The sequence below is a fragment of the Capricornis sumatraensis genome, chromosome 11 (assembly GCF_032405125.1).
Source record: "Capricornis sumatraensis isolate serow.1 chromosome 11, serow.2, whole genome shotgun sequence".
Taxonomy (NCBI): Eukaryota; Metazoa; Chordata; class Mammalia; order Artiodactyla; family Bovidae; genus Capricornis; species Capricornis sumatraensis.
Window position 1 is genome coordinate 35955049 of NC_091079.1, and position 26239 is coordinate 35981287.

Genomic DNA, 26239 nt, shown 5'->3' on the forward strand with positions numbered 1-26239 from the left:
TTATACACCTGAAATTAACATGACAGTGAAAGTGAAGGTCGATCGGTCCTGTCTGACTCTTTGTGACCCCATGGACTATACAGCCCATGGAATTCTCCAGGCCAGAATACTGGAGTGGGTAGCCTTTCCCTTCTCCAGGGGATCTTCCCAACCCAGGGATCAAACCCAGGTCTCCTGCATTGCAGGCGGATTCTTCACCAGCTGAGCCACAAGGGGAGCCCACGAATACTGGAGTGGGTAGCCTATCCCTTCTCCAGTGGATCTTCCCAACCCAGGAATTGAACCAGGGTCTCCTGCATTGCAGGCAGATTCTTTACCAGCTGAGCTATGAAGGAAGCCCTGAAACTAACATGTTCTCTGTTAATTACACCTCAATTTTAAAAAGTTAAACTACACATGTACACACGTGTATTTACATATGTTCTCTCTTGGGGGGCGTGCAGTGGTGGGGTGGAGGACAATCAGAGGAGACCATACTCGCAGAGAGCCACGATGTTTATTTAAAATCCCTAATCACGGCTCACGCAGATTTGCCCAGTTCAGGTCCAGATAAGCCTGGTCCTAACCAGAACCAGTAAGGAGCCTATCCTGGGAGACGACAGAAAGGTCCCACAGGCAGGCCTATCTCCACCAACCCCTCCAGGGGAAGGAGAGAGGAGTACAGTTCTCCACTTTGACTCCATATTGGCTGGCAGAAGCGGGGAGGCTGGAGGGCTTGTTTCCCTTCTCCATCCTCAGCTTGAGCAGAGCTGACAGCTGTCCTGCTGCGCCACACACACCTGTGACCTCGCTGTTGTAACCAGCATTTGGGTTGTGGAGGGAGAAAGTCTGTGAGCTGCAAAGAAGGACAGTGTTGGGGTGGGGGGGAAGTCTGAAGGAAGCTAGTCTTTTAAGGGGGAGAAAAACAGCTGTAACTCATGCAACTTGAAAAATTAAAAACATGTACTAAAAAAGCTTAAAAGCATAAAACAATAAAGCCCTCTGCTGCTTCGTCCACAGGCTCTTTCCCGGGCCAGGGGCTGGCAGGCTGTGTCGCCAGGCGATTCTGTGAAACCCTGACATCCCTTGTTATGTGAAAGCCTACAGTTTGGAGGTAGCTGGAGGCAATTTGAAGGTGACAATCTAAAAAGCATGCTTTTCTGTTGGTCAGATGGTAGGACTCCCCTCATTCAGTTGATGCAACTTCTCTGGAAGGCAAGATCTATCAAAACTACAGATGAACATAATGCTGGTACCACTATTTAACTCTGGGATTTTATTTTCCCTGCAGACAGGATGTGTGAAGTGACGTGTGCAAAAGTGATCCAGTGCAGTATTATCTGTGCTAGAAGAGAACTAAAAACAGGCTGAGTGCCCAAAAATAAAGGACTGGTTAAAAAATTTATACAGCTGTAAAAAAGAATGAAGTTTTGTACTGATATAGGATAATCTTCAAGGTAAACTAAGTAAAGAAAAAAATGCAAAATGGGAAAAACATAAGATTATATAACAGCAGTGGTTTTGGAGAGTGAGTAACTGGGCAAATGAGAGAAAAAGTAAGAGTTCACTTTATGCCTATTTTTTTTTTAATGTTTTCAACCATGTGAAAGCATTATCTACTCAGAAAACTTAAAATAGATATGATATACACACATCATACATATATACATAAATACATAAATATATACATACATAAAACACACACATATAAAATTTGTTAATGGCAAGACCCAAGATAATTTAAAATAAAGAAGTTAAGGTTCAATTGCCCAACTATTAAAAAGAAAAAGGGTGTGTGGAAGGGAAGCACTTTGCAAACTAAGGCTAAATAGAAAGAAAACACGTTTCATAGGCTCGAGGCAACCTGCTAATGGTAGGTAAAACACAGCACAACAAAAAAGCAAGAAAATTTCCTTCCAGTCCTACTTTTAATCCTTACAACAGCAGTGCTGACAAGTCACCTAGTTTCATGTCACAGTCTGCGAAACATTCCCTGCCTATGCTCAAAGAATTCTTTAAGGATCAAATAAAAAATTAGCAAACATCACCCTGTAAACCAGAGTATGACATAAAGTATACCGATTTTAGGGAAAAGGGTAAATTATCATTAATATATAGAATCTAAGATGTTTCCATTTTTTCAGTTTTAGACTCTTAACAAGTTTTTGGCAATTTCAAATCCTTGAAACAATCAGGCTGCCATAAGTTAAATGAGAGAATATAGTGCAGAAATTGATACGATTTTTCCCAAAAAAAGTACCACATTACTAACCTTTATGTTACTAACCTGATTAGAACCAGCATCAAAACTATCAGGAAGAAATTCTAGATGGCGAATGGCACGAACTTTGGTGGGCATCTGGATAATTCTAAACAGCTGTTTAGCTTCCAAGCACCACAAATGAATGTGATTTGATTTGCCCCCTGCAGCCAGGATCCGGCCATCCCTGCAAAACAGACAGGTAAAAAAGACTGGATTAATTATTTATAGCAGCACTGTCCAACTTGATTCAGTATCATGATGGAAATGTTCTCACCTACGCTGTCCAAAAGTCACTACTGGACTTCCCTGGTGGTACAGTGGATAAGAATCTGATGCAGAGGCCACAGGTTCCATCCCTGACTGGGGAAGATTCCACATGCTGTGGGCCACTAAGGCCAGCACCGTAACTACTGAGCCCTCACTCTAGAGCCCGAGAGCCACAACTGCTGGCCCACAGGCCACAACAAGAGAACCCACCAGAATGAGAAGCTTGCGCACTGCAAGAGGAGCAGCCCCCACTCGCCAAACTAGGGAAAAGACCAGATGCAGCCAAAAATAAACACACAAAAACCCAAACAGCAAGAACCAAAAGAGTCACTATTAGCCACGTGTGGTTGCTGAGAACTAGAATGTGGCTAGTACCTCTGAGGAAATTAATTCTTACTGTTTATCAATTTAAACAGGTGATGTTATAGAGCTGGGAAAGGACGGAGATCTACTGCAAGAATGATGTGAATGGGCCGGTCACAGGGTGACCTGGAGGAAGAGTTCCATGCTTGTCAGTATTGCTGACTGGCCAATACAAAAATGTTGAGACAGGAATAAGGTCAGTATATAAGGAAGAATGAGAAGCAATATTCAAGTGTGGCTGAACACTTAAATTAGATGGGGAAGGAAATAAGATGACGAAAGGGAGGGAAGCCAAGACCAGAGGACAGAAGGCCTCAGGGGATATGGCGGGGAGTTGGATTTTCCTAAGAGCAATGTAAAGCCTTTCAAGGGAGTTGGATAGGGAAATGATTTAATGATTCAAGAAGACCACTCTAGCTGCTTTGCAGAGACTGACTTTAGGAAATGAGATTAAAAATACACAAAGTAAGGAAGCTATTATATTGCTGCTGCTGCTAAGTCACTTCAGTCGTGTCCGACTCTGTGCGACCCCATAGACGGCAGCCCACCAGGCTCCGCCGTCCCTGGGATTCTCCAGGCAAGAACACTGGAGTGGGTTGCCATTTCCTTCTCCAATGCATGAAAGTGAAAAGTGAAAGTGAAGTCGCTCAGTAGTGTCCGACCCTTAGCGACCCCATGGACTGCAGCCTACCAGGCTCCTCTGTCCATGGGATTTTCCAGGCAGGAGTACTGGAGTGGGGTGCCATTGCCTTAGTAGCCTGAAAAAGGGCTTCCCTGGTAGCTCAGTGGTCAAGAATCTGCCTGCAAAGACCCAGGAGACATGGGTTCAATCCCTGGGTCAAGAAGATCCCCTGGAGAAGGGAATGGCAACCCACTACAATATTCTTGCCTGGAGAATTCCATGGGTAGAGGAGCCTGGCGGACTCCAGTCCACGGCGTTGCAAAGAGTCAGACATGACTCCAGTGACTAACACACACATATCATAGACCAGGGGTTGTATCAAGAAGGTTCAGAGTCGACCTGATAATCTCACTGGTCAAAGATGAGAGAACCAGAGCATCACTAAGAATAATAATTTTAATAAGTCAAACTATGTCAACTATGCTTAAATCCATGAGCTTACAAAGATTAAAGACAAAAGACCTTCAATGGCCACCTCTGAATATGCCAATAAACAATCCATTATTTGGGGGGAAAAAGGTTTTCTTTTTTTAAGATGAAGAAATCAAGCATTTTATCCTGCTTTTCCTTTACTAACTGTACAGCAAAGTAACCAAAGAGTTGATGAGAGGAAGTTTCTTTCTTGAGAAGGGTCTGGTTAATAAAGGACAAGGAAAGACAGAATAGTTAGTTCCATTTTGCTAACCTCCAATGCAACACAGGATATCTAGGTGATGACCACCAGTGACCATTAACATCATAAGAAAGAGTTCTGTGTTCCTGCAGATGAAAGTACACCAACCACCTACAATGTCTTCTTGCTCCCAGATCAAACCAGATCAGATCAAGCCTCCAACTTACAGGAAATATGACATAACCAGTTTATAGTAAACACAGATGAGAGAAGATCACATTAAATAGCATCACAGGGATGCAAAAAGCAGAATCTAGAATATAGAAAACTTCAGGACAAATGACCAGTTCTTTAACAAATTAACTGCAATGAAAATATAAAGAGAGATGTATCAACCAAGGCCATGTGTGAACCGTATTTTGTTCCTAACTTGAACCAACCACAAAAATGATTATTAGACCAATCGTGAACTATGAATAATAATTAGATATAGTATTATGAGTGTGTAAAGGTGTAATGATAGTACCACAGCTGTGTTTCAAAAAGGGTCCTATCCTTTAGGGATACACGCTGAAATATTTATGCATGAAATGATACGCTTGGGCTTTGCTTTACAACGACACAGTACAGAAGTAGTAGACAGTTACCAGTGGTAAAGAATCTGCCTGCCAGCGCAGGAGACACACGCTTGATCCCTGGGTTGGGACGATCCCCTAGAGGGGGAAATGGCAATCTACTCCAGTGTTCCTGCAAGGAAAACCCCATGGACAGAGGAGACTGGAGGACAGTTTATGGGATCGCAAAGAGTTGTATGTGACTAAATATAGGCAGAATTATAGACAAGATAGGAGTGGCTATTAGTTGATGCTTTTTATAGCTAATGAGAATACCAGCCTTAGGATTTCATATACTTTTTATATTTTTCTGTACAACAAGTAAATAATTTAATACCATATCTCAGATCATATCTTAGTTTAAAGGAAACTTTTGCTCGTATGACAATAAAATACTGAATGAAAATTTATAAAATTTCACTGGAAATTACATTTCATAAAAATCCTCAGTGTCTCAAAGTGAACATTACCTGGTCACGGCAAACACTTTGTATAATATATTAGAGCTTTCAGGTGGAGCTGGCAATTGATATTTGCAAACAAGAGTATCACATTCCCAGGCAAAGATGGAATTATCTTTAAAACAGCTGAGGATGGTATTACTTAATGGTAGAAAGAAAACCTAAAAAGGGAGGAAAAAAAGTTATTGTTTATATAAGGATCATTTAACTCTCTTTAAGTTTAAAATTTACAAGTAGTTAATTCTTCCTTAAAATTATTTTTTCTTAAACTGGAGAAAATACATTTACAATACATGCCAGGGGATAAAACTGATATTTTATATACTATTATAAATCAAAAGAAAAGGTAAACGCCTTTAAACAAAAAACAGGTGACTATAATGACAAGTTTATTCATAAAATAATAACAATTCTTAAAATATTTAACCTTATAGAAGATTCAGATGAAAATAAGACACCATTTTATGTGTATCAAATTTACCTTAAAATAATGCACAAACTATACAAAACACAAAGCATACATATACACAAAATATACATAGTATATTTATAAGTTATATACTAATATACAGTATCAAATACTAACAATCAAGTGTTAAAAATATTAAATGTTGGTGAAACTATAGAAAAGGAACTGTGATACACTCCTGCTGGTAGTAAAAGCTGACTAAAGATACTGTATATATCTCAACAGTCTTAAATTTCTTCTGAATAACCAATCTGCTTCTAAGGGTTAATTCTTTGAGAAAAAAACCAGCAAAATGCTTTAAGATAAATGTCTATAAATGTTTGCTAAGCATTATTTGCAAAATAAAAACTTGAAAATACATGTTAGAGATTTTATATTTTATTAGAGATTCTCATATTTTATTAGAGATTCAATTTATTTAATGCACAATTGAGATTGAAATTGGTAGAAAAGCTGAAAATATCATTTTATTCTCATAATTTCTATTTCTCTATTACATAAGCAGTAAGCAATGCTTACTTCAATAATATAACATTTTTATTAAAATTGACCAATATTTTCTCATAAGTTTCAATGGCCTCAAACAGAACTTTGTGTGCCATCTGTGTAAAACACGCAGAGGGAGGTAGGAAAGGAAGCAAAGAACATGAAAAAAATTCAATACCCTAAGGACACGCATTCGTAGCTATCTCCTCAAAATAAATTCCTGCAAACAGCTAATAGTTACAGCTCTAGCTATTTATTCTTTTTTTTCCTTTATTTTTCCCTCAATACAGTTTTGATCTTCTATTTTATTCCTCTGAACCACAGAAGAATTATAATTTCTTTATACAGTCGTCTGCCCACAGGAAATCTACCCTGACGCCCTATGCATGGAACCCCAAACACTGTGGACAAAACAGCAAGAGACGCAACATCCTTCACAGCTGAAGATACTTGGTTGGTTCTGAGCGGGCAGAACCGAGTCTTGTCTATCTTGCTTATTCTTGTGTGGTCAGTGGCAAGCGCAATGACTAGAACTTAGTAAAGGTGCGCAACAGTTTTTTGTTGAATAAATGAATGAATAAACCTTTTTCTTACTAAGTTGTATAGTATACGCATCTTCACCTTTAACAGTTTATGTCGAGTTCTAGGTATTTGTTCTTTGGTTCCATCCAGATCGGCCTTCTTAACCACATTAGAACTGACTATAACACTTTATATTTGAACACATCTTCTTGTGTCTACTACTGTGTCTTTACAGGCTTTATTATTTTTAAAACATATGACTGTTTTTGTGTTGGAAAGAGAGGGGCAGGGACTCGTAGAGGAGGCAGAGCACCTTTAAGGATTTGTTTCCTTTTATTCTGACATCTTCACAACTTTACTGGTGTCAGAGGGAGTGCTATCAAGACATTCTTTGGGGATGAAGTGTTCAGCATCTCTAACACTGGACTAGAGTGTCTCTGAGTATTCAGAATCTAGATGTAACCATCATCACAGTAGTGAGAGAGATGTCCAGAGAAAAAGCAGGATCAACACTGCATCTACCATGGCTTTCCCCAGTGTTACAAAAACAATGGGTCAATAAAGCATCCACATGAAATATGGCAGCCTTGCAACTAATCTGTATTATTGTCATGCAGCTATTGTACACATATAGTTAGGCAATGATTCTAATAGTTAAAAACATTACTATAAAAATTTTAGAGCATTGTAAACATATATATTTACATATATATTATATATAATACATTATCTCTTTTTTGATAATAATGCTAGAAAACATACATGTGTGCACACAAAATGTACTATGGAACATACCGGTTAGTTAGAACAATCTACTAAGGACTACAGCTGTAAGACTCTAAAAGATGCTAGCTCAACTACATCGGATGCCGAGCCCCTTGCCTGATCCAGCTCCTCCTCACTTTTGTCCTAGGCTCACTTTATCAAAGACAATCTGGTAGGTCTTTTGCCAACAGTTCCATTATATTAAGAAGATTTATAATATGAAGGTCGTACAGAAAGAACTGTCAGTGAATACATTACAATCTATAATGGATGCATGAAAACGGTTTCCAATCCGATGTCAAAGAAAGTGCCTTGAAATTTTTATTATAATTAGCAGTATTTTTCTAGAAAAGTAATAAAGTTTATTCCTACTGGGAGAAGCAAAAGCTTAAAAGTTAATGAGCATCAGCTGCTATTTTGAGGAATAGCTGTGATAGATTATTGCCTACATGATTATTCATTACTAGATTTGTAATTTTAATTGCCAGATTTTAATGATTATAAAATTGTTCCTAATGAATCATGTCATTATTTACATAGTGTAATCTCCTGACAAACACAAAATACTTAGAAAAAACTTCAAGAGTACTAACAAAATATACTTTTTGAAGGTTGGCTGCACCTTTTCCTTACAAAACATGAAAATCCTAGGCTTCCCAATTCACTTTTGAGAGGTACATGAATTCTTTTCAAAGTTGAAAGAGTTCAGGATAGTAGTTAGAGAAAGTTAACAGTGAAATGTACAATTTGGCAAAAATTTAGTGAGTGCCCATTCGTATACAGACTAAGCTTATGACACTTATTAAGTGTTCTCTGATGCCATCATCACGAAACCTTGTCTGATTCATACTGAACCACAGTAAACAGAAATCTCAGGATTTATTCCAAAATCTCTAGCTAACAGAGCTAAGTGTCCTACCTCCTAGTATCAACAAAAGAATCAAAATTTTCTAATTCGAAGAAATGTAATTGGTTCACCTGAGAGCATAATGGAGCCACTTCAGAGTAAACCAAGCTTCAACTCAGAACTGTACCTTTTTCATAAGCTACGTGACACTGGGCAAGTTACTTAATATTTCTGAAGTGCAGTTTCCCCAACTGTAAAATGTGGATAATTGTATCCACCTTTATTTAAGCTTAAAAATAACAAAACAAAGTGTTAAGTATATAATAGTAAAGTGAAGTCACTCAGTTGTGTCCGACTCTTTGCGACCCCATGGACTGTAGCCCACCAAGCTCCTCTGTCCATGGAATTCTCCAGGCAAGAGTACTGGAGAGGGTTGCCATTTCCTTCTCCAGGGGATCTTCCCGACCCAGGGATCAAACCCAGGTCTCCTGCATTGCAGGCAGACGCTTTAACCTCTGAGCCACCAGGGAAGCCCAAGTATATAATAAGGACTCAACAATTGGTATCTATTACTGCTGCTGTTTAGGTGTGTTGGACTCTTTGTGATGCTATGGACTGTAGCCTGCCAGGCTCCTCTGTCCAAGGAATTTTCCAGGCAAGAATACTGGAGTGGATTGCCGTTTCCTCCTCCAGGGGATCTTCCTGATCTAGGGATTGAACCCAGGTCTCCTTGCGTCTCCTGCACTGCAGGTTGATTCTTTAACACCGAAGTTTCTAATCTGAAACCTTTAGGGAAGATGTGTTCCAGAATTCAGAACTGCTCTGAGAAAGGGATCAAACCTGGGTCTCCTGCATTGCAAGCAGATTCTTTACCATCTGAGCCACCAGGGAAGCCCAATACAATGCATAATCTATAATATTATGTAGAACTCTCAGTGACTTGGAGCAGGACCCCATACTCAAATATATTAATATTTCAGCCTCATGTCAACTTAGTTCAGATTTTGCTGCCAGATGAATTCCAATCAGATTCTGCCACCAAATGAGTTATTAAAAAACATCTGGGTTTTTGAGCTGCTAATAAGGGATTATGCATCTATTTAACATAGTTCACAAGAAAAAGAATACAGTTACCTTATAGCTTTTTAGAAGACACCTAATTGCACTGAAATAATCCTATAAAGCTGGATAATAGATAACAAAAATAACAGCAATATAGAAATAACAGCAGCTGCAGCTAACTTGTACTAAGCACTTACTATGCACAAGCTTTGTGCTAAGGGCTTTGCATAGATTATCATACTCAGTCCCGAAACCAACCCTGAGGTAAGCACTATTATTATTTCCATCTTACACACAAGGTGAATAGCTTGTCAAAAATGATTCATGTGAATCTACTCAAGATTTTAGGCTTAAATTCAAGTTTACAAGAAATCAGTAGCATCGGCTGTTACTCTGCAACAAAGGATCATTAGTCAAAGCTATGGTTTTTCCAGTAGTCATCTATGGATGTGAGAGTTGGACCATAGAGAAATCTAAGCACCAAAGAATTGATGCTTTTCACTTGTGGTGTTGGAGAAGACTCTTGAGAGTCCCTCGGATTGCAAGGATATCAAACCAGTCAATCCTAAAGGAAATCAGCCCTGAATATTCATTGGAAGGACTGATGCTGAAGCTGAAACTCCAATACTTTGGCCACTGATGCGAAGAACTGACTCACTGGAAAAGACCCTGATGCTGAGAAAGATTGAAGGCGGGAGAAGAAGGGGAGGACAGAGGATGAGACGGCTGGATGGCATCACCAACTTGATGGATATGAGCCTGAGCAAGCTCCAGGTGGAGTTGGTGATGGACAGTGAAGCCTGGTGCCCTGCAGTCCATGGGGTCGCAAAGGGTCAAACAACTGAGTGACTGAACTGAACGTACAAGATATCAGGTGAGAAAACAAGTTAAATGATGCAATGAGGAGATAGTAACACAAATGCAGAATGTGTGGCATTTTCCAACACAACTAACTGGCCTGGTTTAAACAAAAAAAAAAATTAATGTTATGGGAATAAAAGAGAAAAGGTGGGAGACCATTTTAGATTAAAAGAGCCATCATAAATGAAACCCATATCATCATGTGTTACCATGTGTCATCAATGGGAAAAAAAAATCACAAAATTTGTATTTAAAATATAAAAGCAGACTCAGCCATAAAAAAGAACAAAACAATGCCATCCGCAGCAAGTGGATGGACCTAAAGATTGTCATACTGAGTGAAGTCAGACACAGAAAGACAAATATCATCACTTAAATGTGGAATCTAAAAAAAACAGTACAAATGAACTTGGTTATAAAACAGAAGTAGAGTCACAGATGTAGAAAACAAACTTATGGTTCAGTTCAGTTTGGTTCAGTCGCTCAGTTGTGTCTCACTCTTTGCGACCCCATGGACTGCAGAATACCAGGCTTCCCTGCCCATCACCAACTCCCAGAGTTTACTCAAACTCATGTCCGTTGAGTCGGTAATGCCATCCAACCATCTCATCCTCTGTCGTCCCCTTCTCCTCCCGCCTTCAATCTTTCTCGGCATCAGGGTCTTTTCCAGTGAGTCAGTTCTTTGCATCAGGTGGCCAAGGTATTGGAGTTTCAGCTTCAGCATCAGTCCTTCCAATGAACACTAAGGACTGACCTCCTTTCTGATTGGATCTCCTTGCAGTCCGAGGGACTCTCCAGAGTCTTCTCCAACACCACAGTTCAAAAGCATCAACTCTTCGGCGCTCAGCTTTCTTTATAGTTATGGTTACCAGGGGATAAAAGGGGGAAGGATAAACTGAGAGACTGAGACTGGCATCTATACACTACTGTAGGTGAAACAGATCTAAAAAGAATCTACTGCATAGCACAGGGAATTCTACTCAATACTCTGTAATGGCTTATATGGGAAAAGACCTAGAAAGGGATTTCTGTGGTGTTCCAGTGGTTAAGAATCTGCCTTGCAACACAGGGGACGAAGGTTCAATCCCTAGTCAAGGAACTAAAACCCCACCTGCCTCGGGGAAACTAAGCCCACGCACAATTACTGAGCCCATGCACAACCTGAGCCCACGTGCCACAAGCTAGAGTCTGTGTGCCACAAGGAAGATTCTGTGTACCTCAGCTAAGACCTGGGGCAGACAAATACATAAATAAACTTAAAAAAAAAAAAGAATCTAAAGAGTGGACATGTGTATATGTATAACTAATCGACTTTACTATACATCTGAAAGTGACACAACATTGTAAATCAAATATATTCCAATAAAAGTTTAAAAGTAAAAAACCACAGTAAAAATATAAGTTTAATAAAAACTTGATAAGAATTAAAGTTTTGCTTTAAGTTTAGTTTACAATTACTTCCTGTTTTCAACAGAATAAGCCAGGAGTGACAACCATCTGATTCATCTCCAGTTCTTGTACGGCCCAGGAGAATGAGTTTTATGTTTTAAAATTATGTCATTTCAGGTGGTTATGTAAGTACACACATATCCTCAATTTTGCTCTTTGCCAGCAAAGCCAAAGATGTTTACCATCTAGTCTTTTGAGGAAGAGCTTGCTGGTAACTTAAAGACAGACTATGAAATTCTATTATTTTAGAACAATGTACTTACATGTCTATTGCATACTGTATTTACCTTTAATACATTTATTTTATCACTAAGATTTGGAATCCTATTTTTTTAAACTAAAATGTCTGAACGACCAAGCCAAGGTTAATATGGGCAGCTATTCAGTGTGCACTATTCTAGTTTCATGGTAAAAATAACAGATGGTTTTTGTGTCATTGTTTCATGACTGTTTCCATTGTGGCTTCAACTCTCAGTGTTCTCTTTCTTAGACTTTAAAATAGTGTAAGTATTAAAGCAATTAAAGAAAAAACCTACTAAGGCATTTGACCTAAATTCCTGATGAGTAAACTGGCTATAACTTATCTTTTTTGAATGATTAAGAACCCTGGGATTTTTGTGGAGACTACAAAATAAGATTTTGGTTGACATGAACTGCTAGTTGTTCATGCTAATAACCAAGAAATTAAAAGCAATACTGCAGGTATAATATAACCTGAAGCAAAATAATTAAATGGGAGATGCAATACTGAAAACAGCATTTAGCTAATCAAATAGCAAACAAAAACAAACCTTAAAAACACAAGAAATGGATTTTAAAAAAGTGATACATGTGTACAATGGAATACTGATGAGCAATAGAAAGGTACAAACTACTGATACATAAAACAGCAAGGATGAATCTCAAAAACATGATGCTGAATGAAAAAAGGTTTACATACACTATTACTGAAAAGCTCTACTTCTGTGAAATTTTAGAACAGATAAAACTAACCCACAGTAGAAAAACATCAGAGGAGTGCTTATCTGGGAAGGGATATGATGGAACTTTCTGGGATGGTAGTAACAATGCTATGCTAAGTCACTTCAGTAGGGTCCGACTCTGTGCGACCCCATAGGCGGCAGCCCACCAGGTTCCCCCAGCCCTGGGATTCTCCAGGCAAGAACACTGGAGTGGGTTAACATTTCCTTCTCCAATGCATGAAAGTGAAAAGTGAAAAGTGAAGTTGCTCAGTTATGTCCAACTCTTAGCAACCCCATGGTCTGCAGCCTATCAGGCTCCTCCATCCATGGGATTTTTTTAAGCAAGAGTACTGGAGTGGGGTGCCATTGCCTTCTCCGGTGGTAACAATAGGTTTGCACATTACAAACGTATATGCATTTATCAAAATTTAACAAATGAATGCTTAAGACATGCATTAAAAACAAAAGTTTACATCAACAAATACTAAACCCAATTTAAATGCAGGCTGAAGCACTGATGAGCAAGTGTACTGATGTCTGCAATTTACTTAAAACAAAAAGTGAGTTAATAAACGAAGGGACAGACAGATGCATAGATCCATAATATAGTAAGTATGGTATAGGCTTCCCAGGTGGCTTACCAGTAAAGAATTCACCTTCCAACGCAGGAGACACAGGAAGATCCCCTGGAGGAGGAAATGGCAACCCACTCCAGTATTCCTGCCTGGAGAATCCCACGGACAGAGGAGCCTGGCGGGCTACAGTCCATATGGTCACAAAGAGTTGGACACAACTTAGCAACTAAACAGCAACAAAGTACAGTCTGGTACAGTAGGATCTAGGCGGTGGATGTACATGTGTTCCTTGTGAAATTCTTACAAATCTTCTATACATTTAGACTTTTTCATAACTGGGTTAAGAAATAAAACAAAATCAATCAGCTAAGTAAAAACTATCACCTAACTAAAGTTGAAGTAACATACTATAAATAATAAAACAGTTTTGCTTTTGCTGACATAACTGAGAGAAAGTGAAACATTACTATAACATCTATATCCAGCTGATCCAGAAACTAGCCTGAGAAGCACCACAGACCAAGACGTGCTCCGTCCACTGACCTTCTGTATTCCCACAGACTGGAGAATATTCAGCTTTCTTTTTCTCTGGAAGGTATCCAAGTCCCAGAGCTGTGCTGTATCAGAGGAGGTGGTGATGGCGTATCTCCCCGATCCGTGCACAGAGATCGAAAACACTGATGATTCATGCCCTCTCATCCAGCTAACCAGCTCCTTGGTGACTGAGGGAAAAAGGCAAACAGTCATACAGGTCAAACCTGGTATTTCATCCAAGAACAGATTCAATTGATGGCCAGGGATCACATGAGGTCCCTGCAGCTCCATTAACATCTGAAAAGAACGGAAGCCTCTGACTGGCTGATGAAGTGCGCCGGGGGGGGGACATGGTAGTCACGTGGATTATCGGGGGTGGGGGTGGGGCAGGAGGAGATGAGGCTGAAAGGGGGTTTAAGAACAGTCTTGAACGTGACATGACAGAAGCCTGGGCTTTCTCTTGAAATAGTTTTATATGTAAGAATTTCGTGTCTGGGCTGTTTCAGAAAGAGTACTTTGAAGACGTGGTGAATATACTGGAGAGGAGGAAGAGGTCACAAAATGACTAGTTAATCTGTTGCTGTGATAATCCAGGCAGGAGATGAGAAGGGTCTCTACTAAGCATGTGGCATGGGGAAAGGAACCAACTCAAGAGCTACAAAGGGACAAAATCAAAGGACTCAGTGATTCAGTGGCTCCAGTTTAGTTACATAAACAGGAGGTGACTCTGCTATGTGACATAAATACACGAGGGGGATCAGACTTAGCAGTGTCAGAAGAGATGACAGATATGATTTTTAAAAACTGATTTGGTGTGTGTGTGTCTGCATGTGTGACACACAGGCAGAGGAAAAAAGTCTGAAAACATCAAAAACTCTCCACGATAATTATCAATGGGTAGTAAAATTGTAGTGATTTTTATTTTCTCTTTGCATTTTTCTGTGTTTCCAAGTTTCCTATGACAGGCATGTTACAGTTTTATGGCCAGACTTGGTTTGTTCCTCCAGAAAGATGCACCAGGGGAGAAGAGCCAGAAAGCCAGATGTAAATCCGGGAAACATTAAGATACAAAGTAGGTCAAACTGAAGACAGAGGAACAGATAAACTCTTGGGAAGGGAGGACTGGCTTCCAAACACCAGTCTGAAGTCTGGCTTCTCTTAATGGGCAATTTTTCATTGGCCTTCAGTGAGAAGAGAAAAATAAGTATAACATGATGAGTTTTTCACAAAACTAAATTTAAAATACTACCTTTAAATCTATTATATACTTCTAAGTTTGTTAAAAAAAAACTCCATTTCATGAAGTTATATTGTTTTTTCCAATGTCAATTAACAAAATTAAAAGTTGACAACCTATGTGGGTTCCTCTACTTTTTCTTTTTAATTGGGTCAAATACCCAGCTGGAGTGGGTTGCCATTTCCTTCTCCAGGGGAACTTCTCAACCCAGGGATTGTATGTGGGTCTTCTGCCTTCCAGGCAGATTCCTTACCGTGTAAGCCACCAGGGAAGCCCCATTCAAAAGTCCAGGAATCACAAAAGAACCCAGAAAAGAAGTCAGAAAAGTAGACCCAAGAGAGGTTAACAGTAGAAAACCAAGACTCCTGAAGTGAGCTAAAGTGCTAAAAGCTATGGAGAAACAAAACGAAAAGTATGAAGAGGATTTATACGATCAGAGGTCACTAAAGACCTTGGAGATAGAAGGCTCAGAAGCCTGGAGTGGGGGTCACAGGGGAAGAGGCAAGAGTCAGAATCCATGCATGGGCGTGGTGGAGAAGCAGGGCTTGGCAGTGAAGAAAGGGGGGTGGCTGGGGAGGTGGAGACAACACCTAAGGAAAGGGCTTTGTTACAAGGGGTTTCAATAAGACAGGAGAAGGTATGAAAGATACAACTAAGATGAGAGAAGAGACTGATGGAATCCAAGGAAAGCAGCCACAGGTGAGTGTAAAGACAGTATATCAGAACTTCTGTATCAGCAGTGTTTGTAATACCAAAAACTGAGAAGAGTTTCAAATCCACCAAAAGGTAATAGGTTAAACATTAATAGTCATGGTATTAGGAATTCCCTGGTGGCCCAGCAGTTAGGAGTCCGTGCTTCCACTTTAGGGGGCACCGGTTCAATTTCTTGGTTGGGGAACTAAGAGCCCACAAGCCTGCAGGGTGAGGCCAAACAACAGTAGTAATTGTGCTATTGTAAACATTTCTAGAGTAGAATTATTAAGTATTGATCTTAAACACATAAATTTTTCACAAGGGAAGGAAGTGATTCTACCAAATGATACAGACAGGATGATCATATATTTGTTAAAATATAAAAAAGGTATATGCAAAGAAAACAGATTAGACAGGTGGGCCCCCGATATAAAAGCACTGACAGTCTCTGGGCACGACTGCCTTTCCTTCCTGCAAGTGCTGTGAGAGGGTGGCAATGCCTGGGGGCAGGGGCCTGCAGCAAGACTCCCAGATTAGAAATCCTGGCTCCGCTGTTTACCAAGCTGTGGAAACCTGGTTAATCTATTTCTGTGCCTCAGTTTCCTCATCTGAAAACTGGGCATAACAACAGTAACCATCTCTGTGGGTTACTATGATGATTAAAATTAATAATATGTATAAAATCATAGAACAATACCTGGCAAGGAGTAAACACTATATAAGTGTTAGCCAATACTATTATTACTATTCTATTGTTTACAATCTTTCTAAATGTTGTATCTGATACATTAATAACAAGAAAAAACAACGCAGTTGAGATTTTTTTTCTTAATAATAAGTTCAGTTTATAGAACTCTTTAGTTCTCTATTAAAAAATGTAATATGGCAAAAAATATCAATACACATGCAAAATTTAAAAAGTATTTATTCTTGTACATGTGCAGTAAGGAATTTGGCCTTCAAAGAGAGGCATGCATGGCCTTTGTCCAGCAACCTCTACACCCTTGGAATTTCCCCAGTGGTGGGAGTGTCTCTGTTATCTGTGGTAGGTCCCTGGACAAAACAGATGGTTTGTGCTACGGAGAGAACCTCAGAGTGGGGACTGGCCACACCATAACGACCAACCATGTGAGTGATAAGAAGGCTGAGGCTTTGGGTCTCATACTATTAGCCCAACCTCCAGAGAGGAGGCTGGAAATGGAGTTCAACCAAGTTGGCAACCAAACGCTGATGAGTCCCAGTAAAAACTCAAGAGCTTGGGTCAATTTCCTGGTGAGGCAGGACTTGCTGCAGATGGCCACGTGTGGATGCTTGGAGGGTAATGTGTCCTTGGGGATGATGGAAGCATCTCTTTTGGGAGCCTCCCAGAATCCACCCTATGCGTCTCTTCCTTTGGCTGGTTTTAATTTATATCCTTTTGCTATAAGTTATTTTTTAAAAACTATAATCATAAGCATAGTGAAATTTGTGCGTCATTCTACTGAATTCTCAAACCTGGGGGTAGCTGTGGGGAACCCTGAATTTGCAGCCTGTTGATCTGATGTGAGGATGGCCTTGGGACCCCCAAACTTGTGGCCAGTGTCTGAAGTGAGAGCTGTCTTGTGGGGTCTGCTCCCTCCCCTCAGACTGTACAGACTGGCCAACTCCCTGCAGTATTTCCACCTACAAGTCACTCTGCTTCAAAAAATAAATAGGACTTCTTACCTGTATCGAAACATTTAATAGAATAATCAGCTAATGCCACAAGGAATTCAGACTTCCTATGAAGATTAAAGGCCAGAGCTGTGCAAGCTTGTGCTGTTCGCTGAACAAGATTAAACCTAGTAAGAGATTACTGTGTTAGTATCAGAATTTCTTCCAATATCGTAAAACTTCATGTCAGCGGAGTCCTTAGAGAAGAAGAAAATGAAACCCAGGAAAATGAACTCCCATTTTGGCAGAACAAAAGCAGATGACGAAGAGTGCTACCTTCCATGGAAAGGAGTTTGGATCTTACTTACGTGGGATGGGAAGCCATCAAGAATTTTTGAGCAGACCAGAATCACGGCCAGGCATGTCTTTTAGGAAGAGGATTCTGGGTGTAAAATGGAAAGGAAGAATAGAAGAGGTGTCAGAAGTCAAGGGGAGAAAAGTCTGGTGATACATCAAACAGGGGGTGAAGAGGGAGGAATCAGGAATCCCTCACATGTGAAGTGGAGATAAAAGATGTCTCATAAGGTTGTCGATGTTGTTGTGATGGTTAAATGACTACATGATGATTAAGTGAAATAATGTGTGTGTAAGTGCTTAGCAGAGTACTTGGCACCTAGGTAGAGTTTCATTAACCAAAAAAATGAAGTTTTCAAACTTAGGCAAAAGAAGAATAAGTGTGGCAGCAGGAAATAGTAATTCTGGTTTTAAACATGTAGCATTAAGGACAGGAAGGCCTGGCGTGCTGCAGTCCACCGGGTCGCAAAGAGTCGGCACAACTGAGCGACTGAACTGAACTGAACTGATTAAGGCCTTTGAAAAGCATTCGAGCTGTGCTATCCCAAAGAAATGGAATACAGGCCATGTGTGTTACTAAAAATTTTCTAGAAGCCACATTAAAAGTTAAAAATTAATCTTAACATACTAAACTTAATTCATTGTGTATCTAAAATATTATCATTTCAACATTTAATAAAAAATTATCAGAGATATTGTACATTCTTTTTTCTCACAGTGAGTCTTCAAAACCCAGTGTATTTTATACCATCAATGTATCTCAACTTGGCCAAGCCACCTCTCAAGGGCCGAGGGCAGTTAGTGGCTACCACATTAGACAGTGCTATCTAGAAGCTCCCCAGTGGGCGGGAGAAGCAGGTCTGAGTTAACAATGTTCCATGGCAGCTGAAGCCTGAAGCTTGGTGGTAATGAGCCAATTAAAAAAGAATACCGAGAATACAGAAAGAAGCATGCTGGGGACAAATGCCCCAGTAGCAGGACAGTAAGGGCAAAGACAGTGGAAAAAGTCAGCAAAGCAAGGGGAAAACCGACCTCAGAGGCGGAAAAGTCAGGAAAGAGCTGTACCTTGAAGCAAAAGAAAAATTTCATAAAGGATGGAAGACAAGAGTATTTAGTAAGATGAGAACTGAAACGAGACCATTGGATTAAGTGACTAGGAAGATTATGAGTGAGCCCACTGTAGTGGCCTTTAGGATTAGACAGGCCTGATCTCACGTCACAGCTACGCCACACGTACCTCTACTCGGATGTGAATATTTACGGAGAGAAAAGGAACAGTGGACAGAATAAAAGAGAGGAACATTCAGGGTGCAACGTCCCACGGGCAGCCATAGAAGACAGAGATTAGCAGTGTTACGAATGAGGATCATCTAGTTTTACAAACGGTTGGACTTACAGATATATTTGAGGTTGTGGTGGGAAGAAGGAAAGGAAGCTTGAGGGTATCTATCTTTCCATGAATTAGGAGGCTAGGCAGTCAGAGTAAGAGTAGAGTCTGAACACAAGGAACCACAGAAATTGGTTAAGGTTTGGAAAACTCAGAGAAGAGTGAAAGAGTAAATCACAACGGATATAAGCAAATGAAGTACTAGCATCACTGATGTTGAAGTTCACTGCTCTATAATGGAGTCAATCAATTATTTTTATTTTGTTTAGTTTGGGATTTTTATTTGTTTAGTGGGAGCAGAGAGACAGGTATATTGATTTAAGATTGGGAACTGGCTGCACAGGTTATGCAAGAGTAATGGGTGGGAGAATTATGACCATTAGGTAAGGAGAGGAAACAATGATTAACACATTTCTACCCAGTAAATTACAGACAGATAAATCATTTATGAGCTCTTCTTTCCCTGAACTATTGAGAATAGGTTACTGAAATCACGTTTCCTATGAACAAGGAAATTTTCCTATATAATCACAATAAAATCATCAAAATCCGAAAACTACATTATATATTACTACTGTCTAATCCCCAGACTTCAGTTTTGTCCATTGTCCTAAAAACGTCCTTTACACCAAAGAGATCAGTCCAGATCCAAGCCTTGACTTGTCATGTGTCTAGGCTCCCTCCGTCTGCAGGAGTCTTCAGGCTTTCCGCATCTTTCATGCCCCTGAGCCTTGTGAAGGTCACAAGCCAGTCTTGCTATCCAATGACCTTAATTTAGCTTTGCCAGCTGGTTCTCCTGATTAGACTCGGGTCACCTGTCTTTGGCAGGAATATGACAGAAGTGACACTATGTTCTTACCACTGCACCCTATCAGGTGGCACACAAACTTTGATTTGCCCCACTACTGGTATTTCAACTTTAATCCTTTGATAAGGTGGTGTCTGCCAGGCTTCTTCACTGTAAAATTACTGCTTTTCCTCTTTAGTTAAGTATTTTGGGGGGAGGTACTCTGTGACTGCAAGCATCTATTCTCATTAAACTGTTGACTACAGCATGAATTCATAGATTTCCATTTTATTCAGTGGGTTACGAGCCACCACTGTCATTCATTTTGAAACTCACTGTCTCTAATCTGCCCAAAGAGAGCACCTTCAAGGTGACATTTCTGTCCTTTGGACACATCCCCATCCTTTGACCTAGTCCTTCTTTCTGGCTACAAAGCACTGCAGGCTTTTCTTGTATCTTCCCTGCTTCCATCCTAAAACTGGCTGTTTTTCCAACGATCCCCAATTCCTTGAAGCAGACTGATATTTAGAAAAGAACTGGGCACTGGGTATATTCATTACTACTGGGGTGTTACTGCTTCCAGGCCCTATGAGTGAACAAAGCTAGGAAATTTAAGTCCATGTAATTCATTTACTTTCTCATTACACACATCTCTATTTATTTCTCTGTCTCTATACAGTCAAAACCAAGGATTCATACAAACAGAACCAAATCCAATCCAGGTCCAGAGGGTTTAGTGTAGTTTTCTCCTTTTCCATATTTGCAACTCCGCTTTCCAGTAGTCAGGAACCTGGCCCCCATTAGCCTCAATACACTCATTCGACCAAAGCCCCCGTCTTTCCCATAACTGCTCCTGTCCCCACAGACACTTTCTGATCCTCCCTTTCCACCCACCCCCACTGCAGCGATGACTGCCTCGATCAATTCCCACCTAATGCATTCTCACTAAATTGTCTGGTAAAGGAAAAGAAGAGGAGGAAGAGTGATGACCAAATCTGTAAAGATTCTTAGATCTAGTTCACTGACAGTAATGCATTATGTAAAGGCCACTGTGCTTTTTCTAAACAGGTTCCAGATATTAGCTGATAAACTAGAAATAATGAAAGTTGAAATTTAAGAAAAAACAAGCTACTAGAGATGCTGTTAATACGAGAACTTTAATTTTCTTAAAAAAAAAAAAACCCAACCATTTTGTCTATTCTTTCTCACTTTATTCCACCAGCACTAACGGCAGAATTTTACAAAGTATCTGAAATATAGTAAGTACTTGATAAATCTTTCTAAATGAATAATCAATAGTAGGTACTAAAATAGTCAAGAAAGTAATCACTTGGTAAATAGCCAAAGTATTTGCTCACCTGTTTCCACACAAGTCAAAAACATAGATATTTCCATGATGGTCCCCAGCAATTAAACAATCACCTGAGCTATCAAAAGCCGCGTTCAAGAATCTTAAAACTTTGGGAAGGTAATCCGAAGTGTTGTGAATGATGTTCACTATAATTCTGCCAAAAAACAAACAAAACAAAAACCCATTAAACGCTATGTCACGCATTACTTGTTATTACGAAGCCCATGCATTGTGCAGTACACCTCACTAATTTTGAAGTTTTTTGCCCGCCCCTTCTTCCCTCTTCTACTGCTCCTCCTCCTTTCCTAGAAGCAACCATACAGTGACTTCTGAAAACTGTATAGGATGTTATTATCAGAGTTGCTACTGTGCGTTTATTCATCAAACACCTAAAAACACACTGCATAAGTCAGGAGATAAGGGTAGTTGATAGACAGAGGCCCTGCCCTTATGAAGCTTTCAGCACAGTAGTAAAGACAGACACTAAAAAAATAGTTTCCCTGGTGGTTCGGTGGTAAAGATTCCATCTGCCAATGCAGGGAACACTGGTTCCATCCCTGGTCCCAAACGAGTCCACAGAACAACCCGCTGGAGAACAACTAGGCTTGTGCACGAGAGCTGTTGAGCCTGTGCTCTAGAGCCCAGGAACTGCAACTACTGAGCCTTTCTGCTGCAACTACTGAAGGCTGTGCACCCTAGAGCCCGTGCTCCGCAACAACAGAAACCTGCACACCGCATCTGGAGAGCAGCCCCTGCTCGCCACAACTAGAGAGCCCGTGTGGCAACGAAGACCCAGAACAGCCAATAAATAAATTACTTAAAAAAATTCACATGAGCAGATTTGTAAGCTGTGATTAAGTGACAGACAACAGGATATGATAAGAAAATGTATTTTTGACCGAGTAGTTGGATTGTAACCCCAAGCAACAGACATAAACAGTGAAGTAATTAACGAAAAGTAGTTTCATATAAATCACAAACTACCATATGTAAGAAAACTTTCAATTCAATCTCCTAATTTTAAGATACCCCGATGCAATTTTGTTTTTGTGACTCAGGGTGTTCCAAGGGTACGTGAATTTTATTTTCAAGTGTATCTGTTGTTGTTGTTCACTCGCTCAGTCATGTCCGACTTTTTGCGACCCTAAGAACTGTAGCACTCCAGGCTTCTCTGTCCTTCACTACCTCCGGGAATTTGCTCAAACTCGTGTCCATTGAGTCACTGATGTCATCCAACCATCTCATCCTCTGTCACCCTTTTCTCCTCCTGCCCTCAATCTTTCCCAGCATCAGGGTCTTTTCCAACGAGTCGGCTCTTCGCATCAGGTGGCCAAAGTATTGGAGCTTTAGCTTCAATCTAAACATATGATTATATGTGTCTAAAGGTATTATTTTTTGAGAGGAAGATCAAGTACCATATATCTGCTGAAAAGAAAATTTATAAATCTGCAGAACCAATTAACTCCTTAAAATAATACATGTGTGTATATCTGGGTCATGAAGACCAGAGTAACCCCACTCTGTCCTGCATGCATGCATGTTAAGGCGCTTCAGTCATGTCTGACTTTTCGAGGCGCCATGGACTGTAGCCTGCCAGGCTCCTCTGTCCATGGGGTTCTCCAGGCAAGAACACTGAAGTGTGTTGCTGTGCCCTCCGCCAGGGGATCTTCCCCACCCAGGGACTGAACTCGAGTCTCTATGTCTCCTGCATGGGCAGGTGTGTTCTTTTACCAGTAGTGCCACCTGGGAAGCCCACTCTCTCCTGCAACAAGTTTTCAAATCATGAAATTTCTTAATTGACTTTTAATGAATTTTAATTTTAATATTAGAAACAATTGCCTCATTATCACTTCATTTAAAAACCACCAAATTAAGTATATCAAACACTTTCTTTACTTTATTTAAAAATAAGGCTTTTGAGACTCATTGGATGAAACAGTAAAATTATTTCTATACAGTTCCTGACCAAGATTCTTGGCTTGACCAAACTTTAGTCAGGCTTCAGAACCTTCTCCTAGGCTCATCTGTACATTCCCTTGAAAAATCTAACTTTAGTAAGCATGCTCAGTCAGTTTAATCAGAACCCCCTACCTTTAATACCGTCATCCTTGACACCTGATGGGGTTCCTCATTCTCCATCATCTCCCAACTGCTGTCTGATCTTCAGCAAGAATCCTGTGAGGTAGATTTACCCCAGATGTTTTCTCTTGGTAATTTTCCATCCTCTGACCCCTACCTCGCTCTCTGTTTATAACTTCCCTCTTGCTCAGGCTGTATTCCAAACCGAGCCCAGAACCATCAACTCCAGTTCTACACTGAGGTCTTGCTTCCTCTCTTGCAATAACAGTCCTGAATAATGTCTCTTTTCACCACTTTAACTTCTGTCCAGCTCTGATTTTTCTCTGACATTCCTGAAGGGGAGTGGGGAGAATGTATTGAGACAATAAGTAACATCAAGATGTTCCCTGGCAATTAAACTTCGACCAAGTAAAGGACTTTCCCCTCCAGTCTTTTTTCTATAATGTTTACTATGTGTGTGTGTATTACAAAATTACAAGATCATTGTTCAAAATATGGAAAATACAGAAAGACACTAATAATTTTATTATAACCGTACCATCATGACATAATCACATTTAATAGCAAAATTCTGTCCTTCTGACTTTTCATATAAATCACACATACAAGTATTTATTTTAGAACTGTTTTTCAATGGCTCATAATTTGCCTGATGGTGCTCCTCAGTCCTTAAACATAATAAAAACATCAAATATTTACTGAATACCCAGAAACATGAGACACTAATTCCCTAAGACGATCTTGCTGTTAAGTGCGACTATCTTCACTTACTGCCTAAGATTAACTTGCCCAAGGCCACCGAGCTGGTGGGAGGACATTCACTTCGACTGCAGTCCCTCTGACTTCACAGTCAGCGCTCCCCACCCGCTGCCCTTCTCAGCATCATAACAGTGGGTGTTAATGAACAAAAAGAAACTGTTTTAGTGGAAGAAACAGAGAAGGACATTTTCACACAAATGTGAGTCATTTTCTGAATCTTGTATGTGTATCTAGATAGTAACAGTAAGAAAAACAATTATTGTGGGTAGGCATAATTTTTAGAACATTTAGAATCTCAGAAGTAGAGGCGGTGTTGGGACTTCCCTGGTGGTCCAGGGGCTGACAATCCACCTTCTAAGGCAGGCGACGTGGGCTCAACCCCTGGCGGGTGAACTATGATTCCACACACCACAACTAGCACCCAGCACAGCCAAAACAAACAAACAAAATTTTTTTTAAAGAAGTAGAGGTGATATTTACATAAACTCCAAATTTGGGAGTGAAAAATCTATATGGAAGAATTCTTGTTCCAGACAAAATATTAATTCAATGGAGACGATGGGACGGCAACATTCCTGGAGGACTGAGAAGAACCAGAAACCAAATAAGCTGATGGTATCATGTGCAGCACTGTGCTTTTGCAGCTGGCACTCAAAGTCTACTGATTTTTTGAGAAGCAACCAAAGAATCAACAGAAAAATTACTAGAATGAGAAACACATGAAATATGATCACAAGTGAGGCAGTAAAGTCAATGGAATCCTAAGGGATTAAAAGCAGTAAGATTAACATGGCACCAATATGGCACCACTTTGGGACAAAGGCTCCCATTAAAGTCACCCAAGAGCATCAAACAGGACAGAGACGAGGGAAAAGAATGAAAGGAAGAGCTGGGGAGGAAGGGATGAATGGGCAGAGCAAGAGGATTCTTAGAGCAGTGAAAATATTTTGTATGAGACCATAATGGTGGAAGGGTCATTATACATTTGTCCAAACCTACAGAATGTAGAACACAAAGACTGAATCTTAATGTAAACAGTGGAATTCGGTTGGTAACCATGCGTCAACACAGGCTGAGCAACTGCAACAAGCGTACTGCTCTGGTGGGGGACATTAATAAAGGTGTGGCTAGGCGTGTGTGGAGGCAATAGATGCATGGGAAATCTCTGTACCTTCTTCTTAATTTTGCTGCGCACCTAAAACTGTCCTAAAGAAACAAAGTCTATTTTTTAAAAAAGCAGCAGCAACACTGACCTTAATAGAAGGCTGACCTAAGCTGGCTACACATTAATGCATAAACTCCGAGAGAACCAGAAGTTTGTTCCGTTCCACAACTGTCCCCCAGCGCTTAGAAGCTTGGCAAGGAAGTAGGTGCTCATCAAATAACTGATGACTAGAATGCTTGCATGCCTGACTGCTAACAATGATTCAAGAATGGATAAAAGATTCAAGGATGGCATTTGGAAAAGAGAGAAGTGCATTCTTCTCTGGCATCCGTTCCTCCTCCTGAGTTCTTTCCCAGATGTTATAATTAACAAATAAGTTACTGAGCATCTACCGCGTGCCAGGAATACCACAGGGATTCCGGGCTAATTAAAGCAGGCAGTCCTGGCTCCCATCAGAAGTGCAAACTCCCCAGCATAAATCAGGCCCTACACGCTGATCCTAATTGAGACTCCTGTCCCCCAGACAGGGAAAGGGGGTCTCTAATGCTGGGAGGGATTGGGGGCAGGAGGAGAAGGGGACGACAGAGGATGAGATGGCTGGATGGCATTACTGACTCGATGGATGTGAGTCTGAGTGAACTCCGGGAGTTGGTGATGGACAGGCAGGCCTGGCGTGCTGCGATTCATGGGGTCGCAAGGAGTCGGACACGACTGAGCGACTGAACTGAAGGATCATCAAACTCAAGCTACCTGCGTTTATCAGAGGTCACCCAACCAGGCGATCACGAGCAGGGAGAAAAACCAGAACCTCCGCCCGGTTCCCCGCACCCCCTCCCGAGACCTTCCCCAAACAGACCCGCAAACGCCTCCCCGAAGCCGCGGACCCGCCCCTCGCCAGCCTCCATCCCCCTCCAGCGCGCGCCTCCTCCCGCCGCGGCCTGTACCCGTCCCGAGTAGCCGGGGATGGCTTGCGGTGCCATATCTTGCCGCTCTCCTTGCTGCCCAGGTCTGTGCTCTGCAT

At 40.6% G+C, this 26239-nt stretch overlaps 1 protein-coding gene across 10 annotated transcripts in view; it reads right to left on the reverse strand.

The window, feature by feature from the left end:
* TBC1D31 (TBC1 domain family member 31) overlaps nucleotides 1–26239 on the reverse strand; it is a 62606-nt gene extending 36367 nt beyond the window's left edge. For 6 of the 10 annotated variants that reach the window (XM_068983532.1, XM_068983530.1, XM_068983526.1 and 3 more), the window contains exons 1-6: nucleotides 26163–26239; nucleotides 21223–21369; nucleotides 17409–17524; nucleotides 13784–13962; nucleotides 5252–5403; nucleotides 2267–2426 (exon numbers count right to left, since the gene is read on the reverse strand). In XM_068983532.1, coding sequence (XP_068839633.1) covers nucleotides 2267–2426; nucleotides 5252–5403; nucleotides 13784–13962; nucleotides 17409–17524; nucleotides 21223–21369; nucleotides 26163–26239 — 831 coding nt within the window. Of the gene's footprint in view, nucleotides 1–2266; nucleotides 2427–5251; nucleotides 5404–13783; nucleotides 13963–17408; nucleotides 17525–21222; nucleotides 21370–26162 lie in introns of those variants that run through there. The other 4 variants (XM_068983534.1, XM_068983531.1, XM_068983533.1 and 1 more) reach the window with 1 other exon arrangement.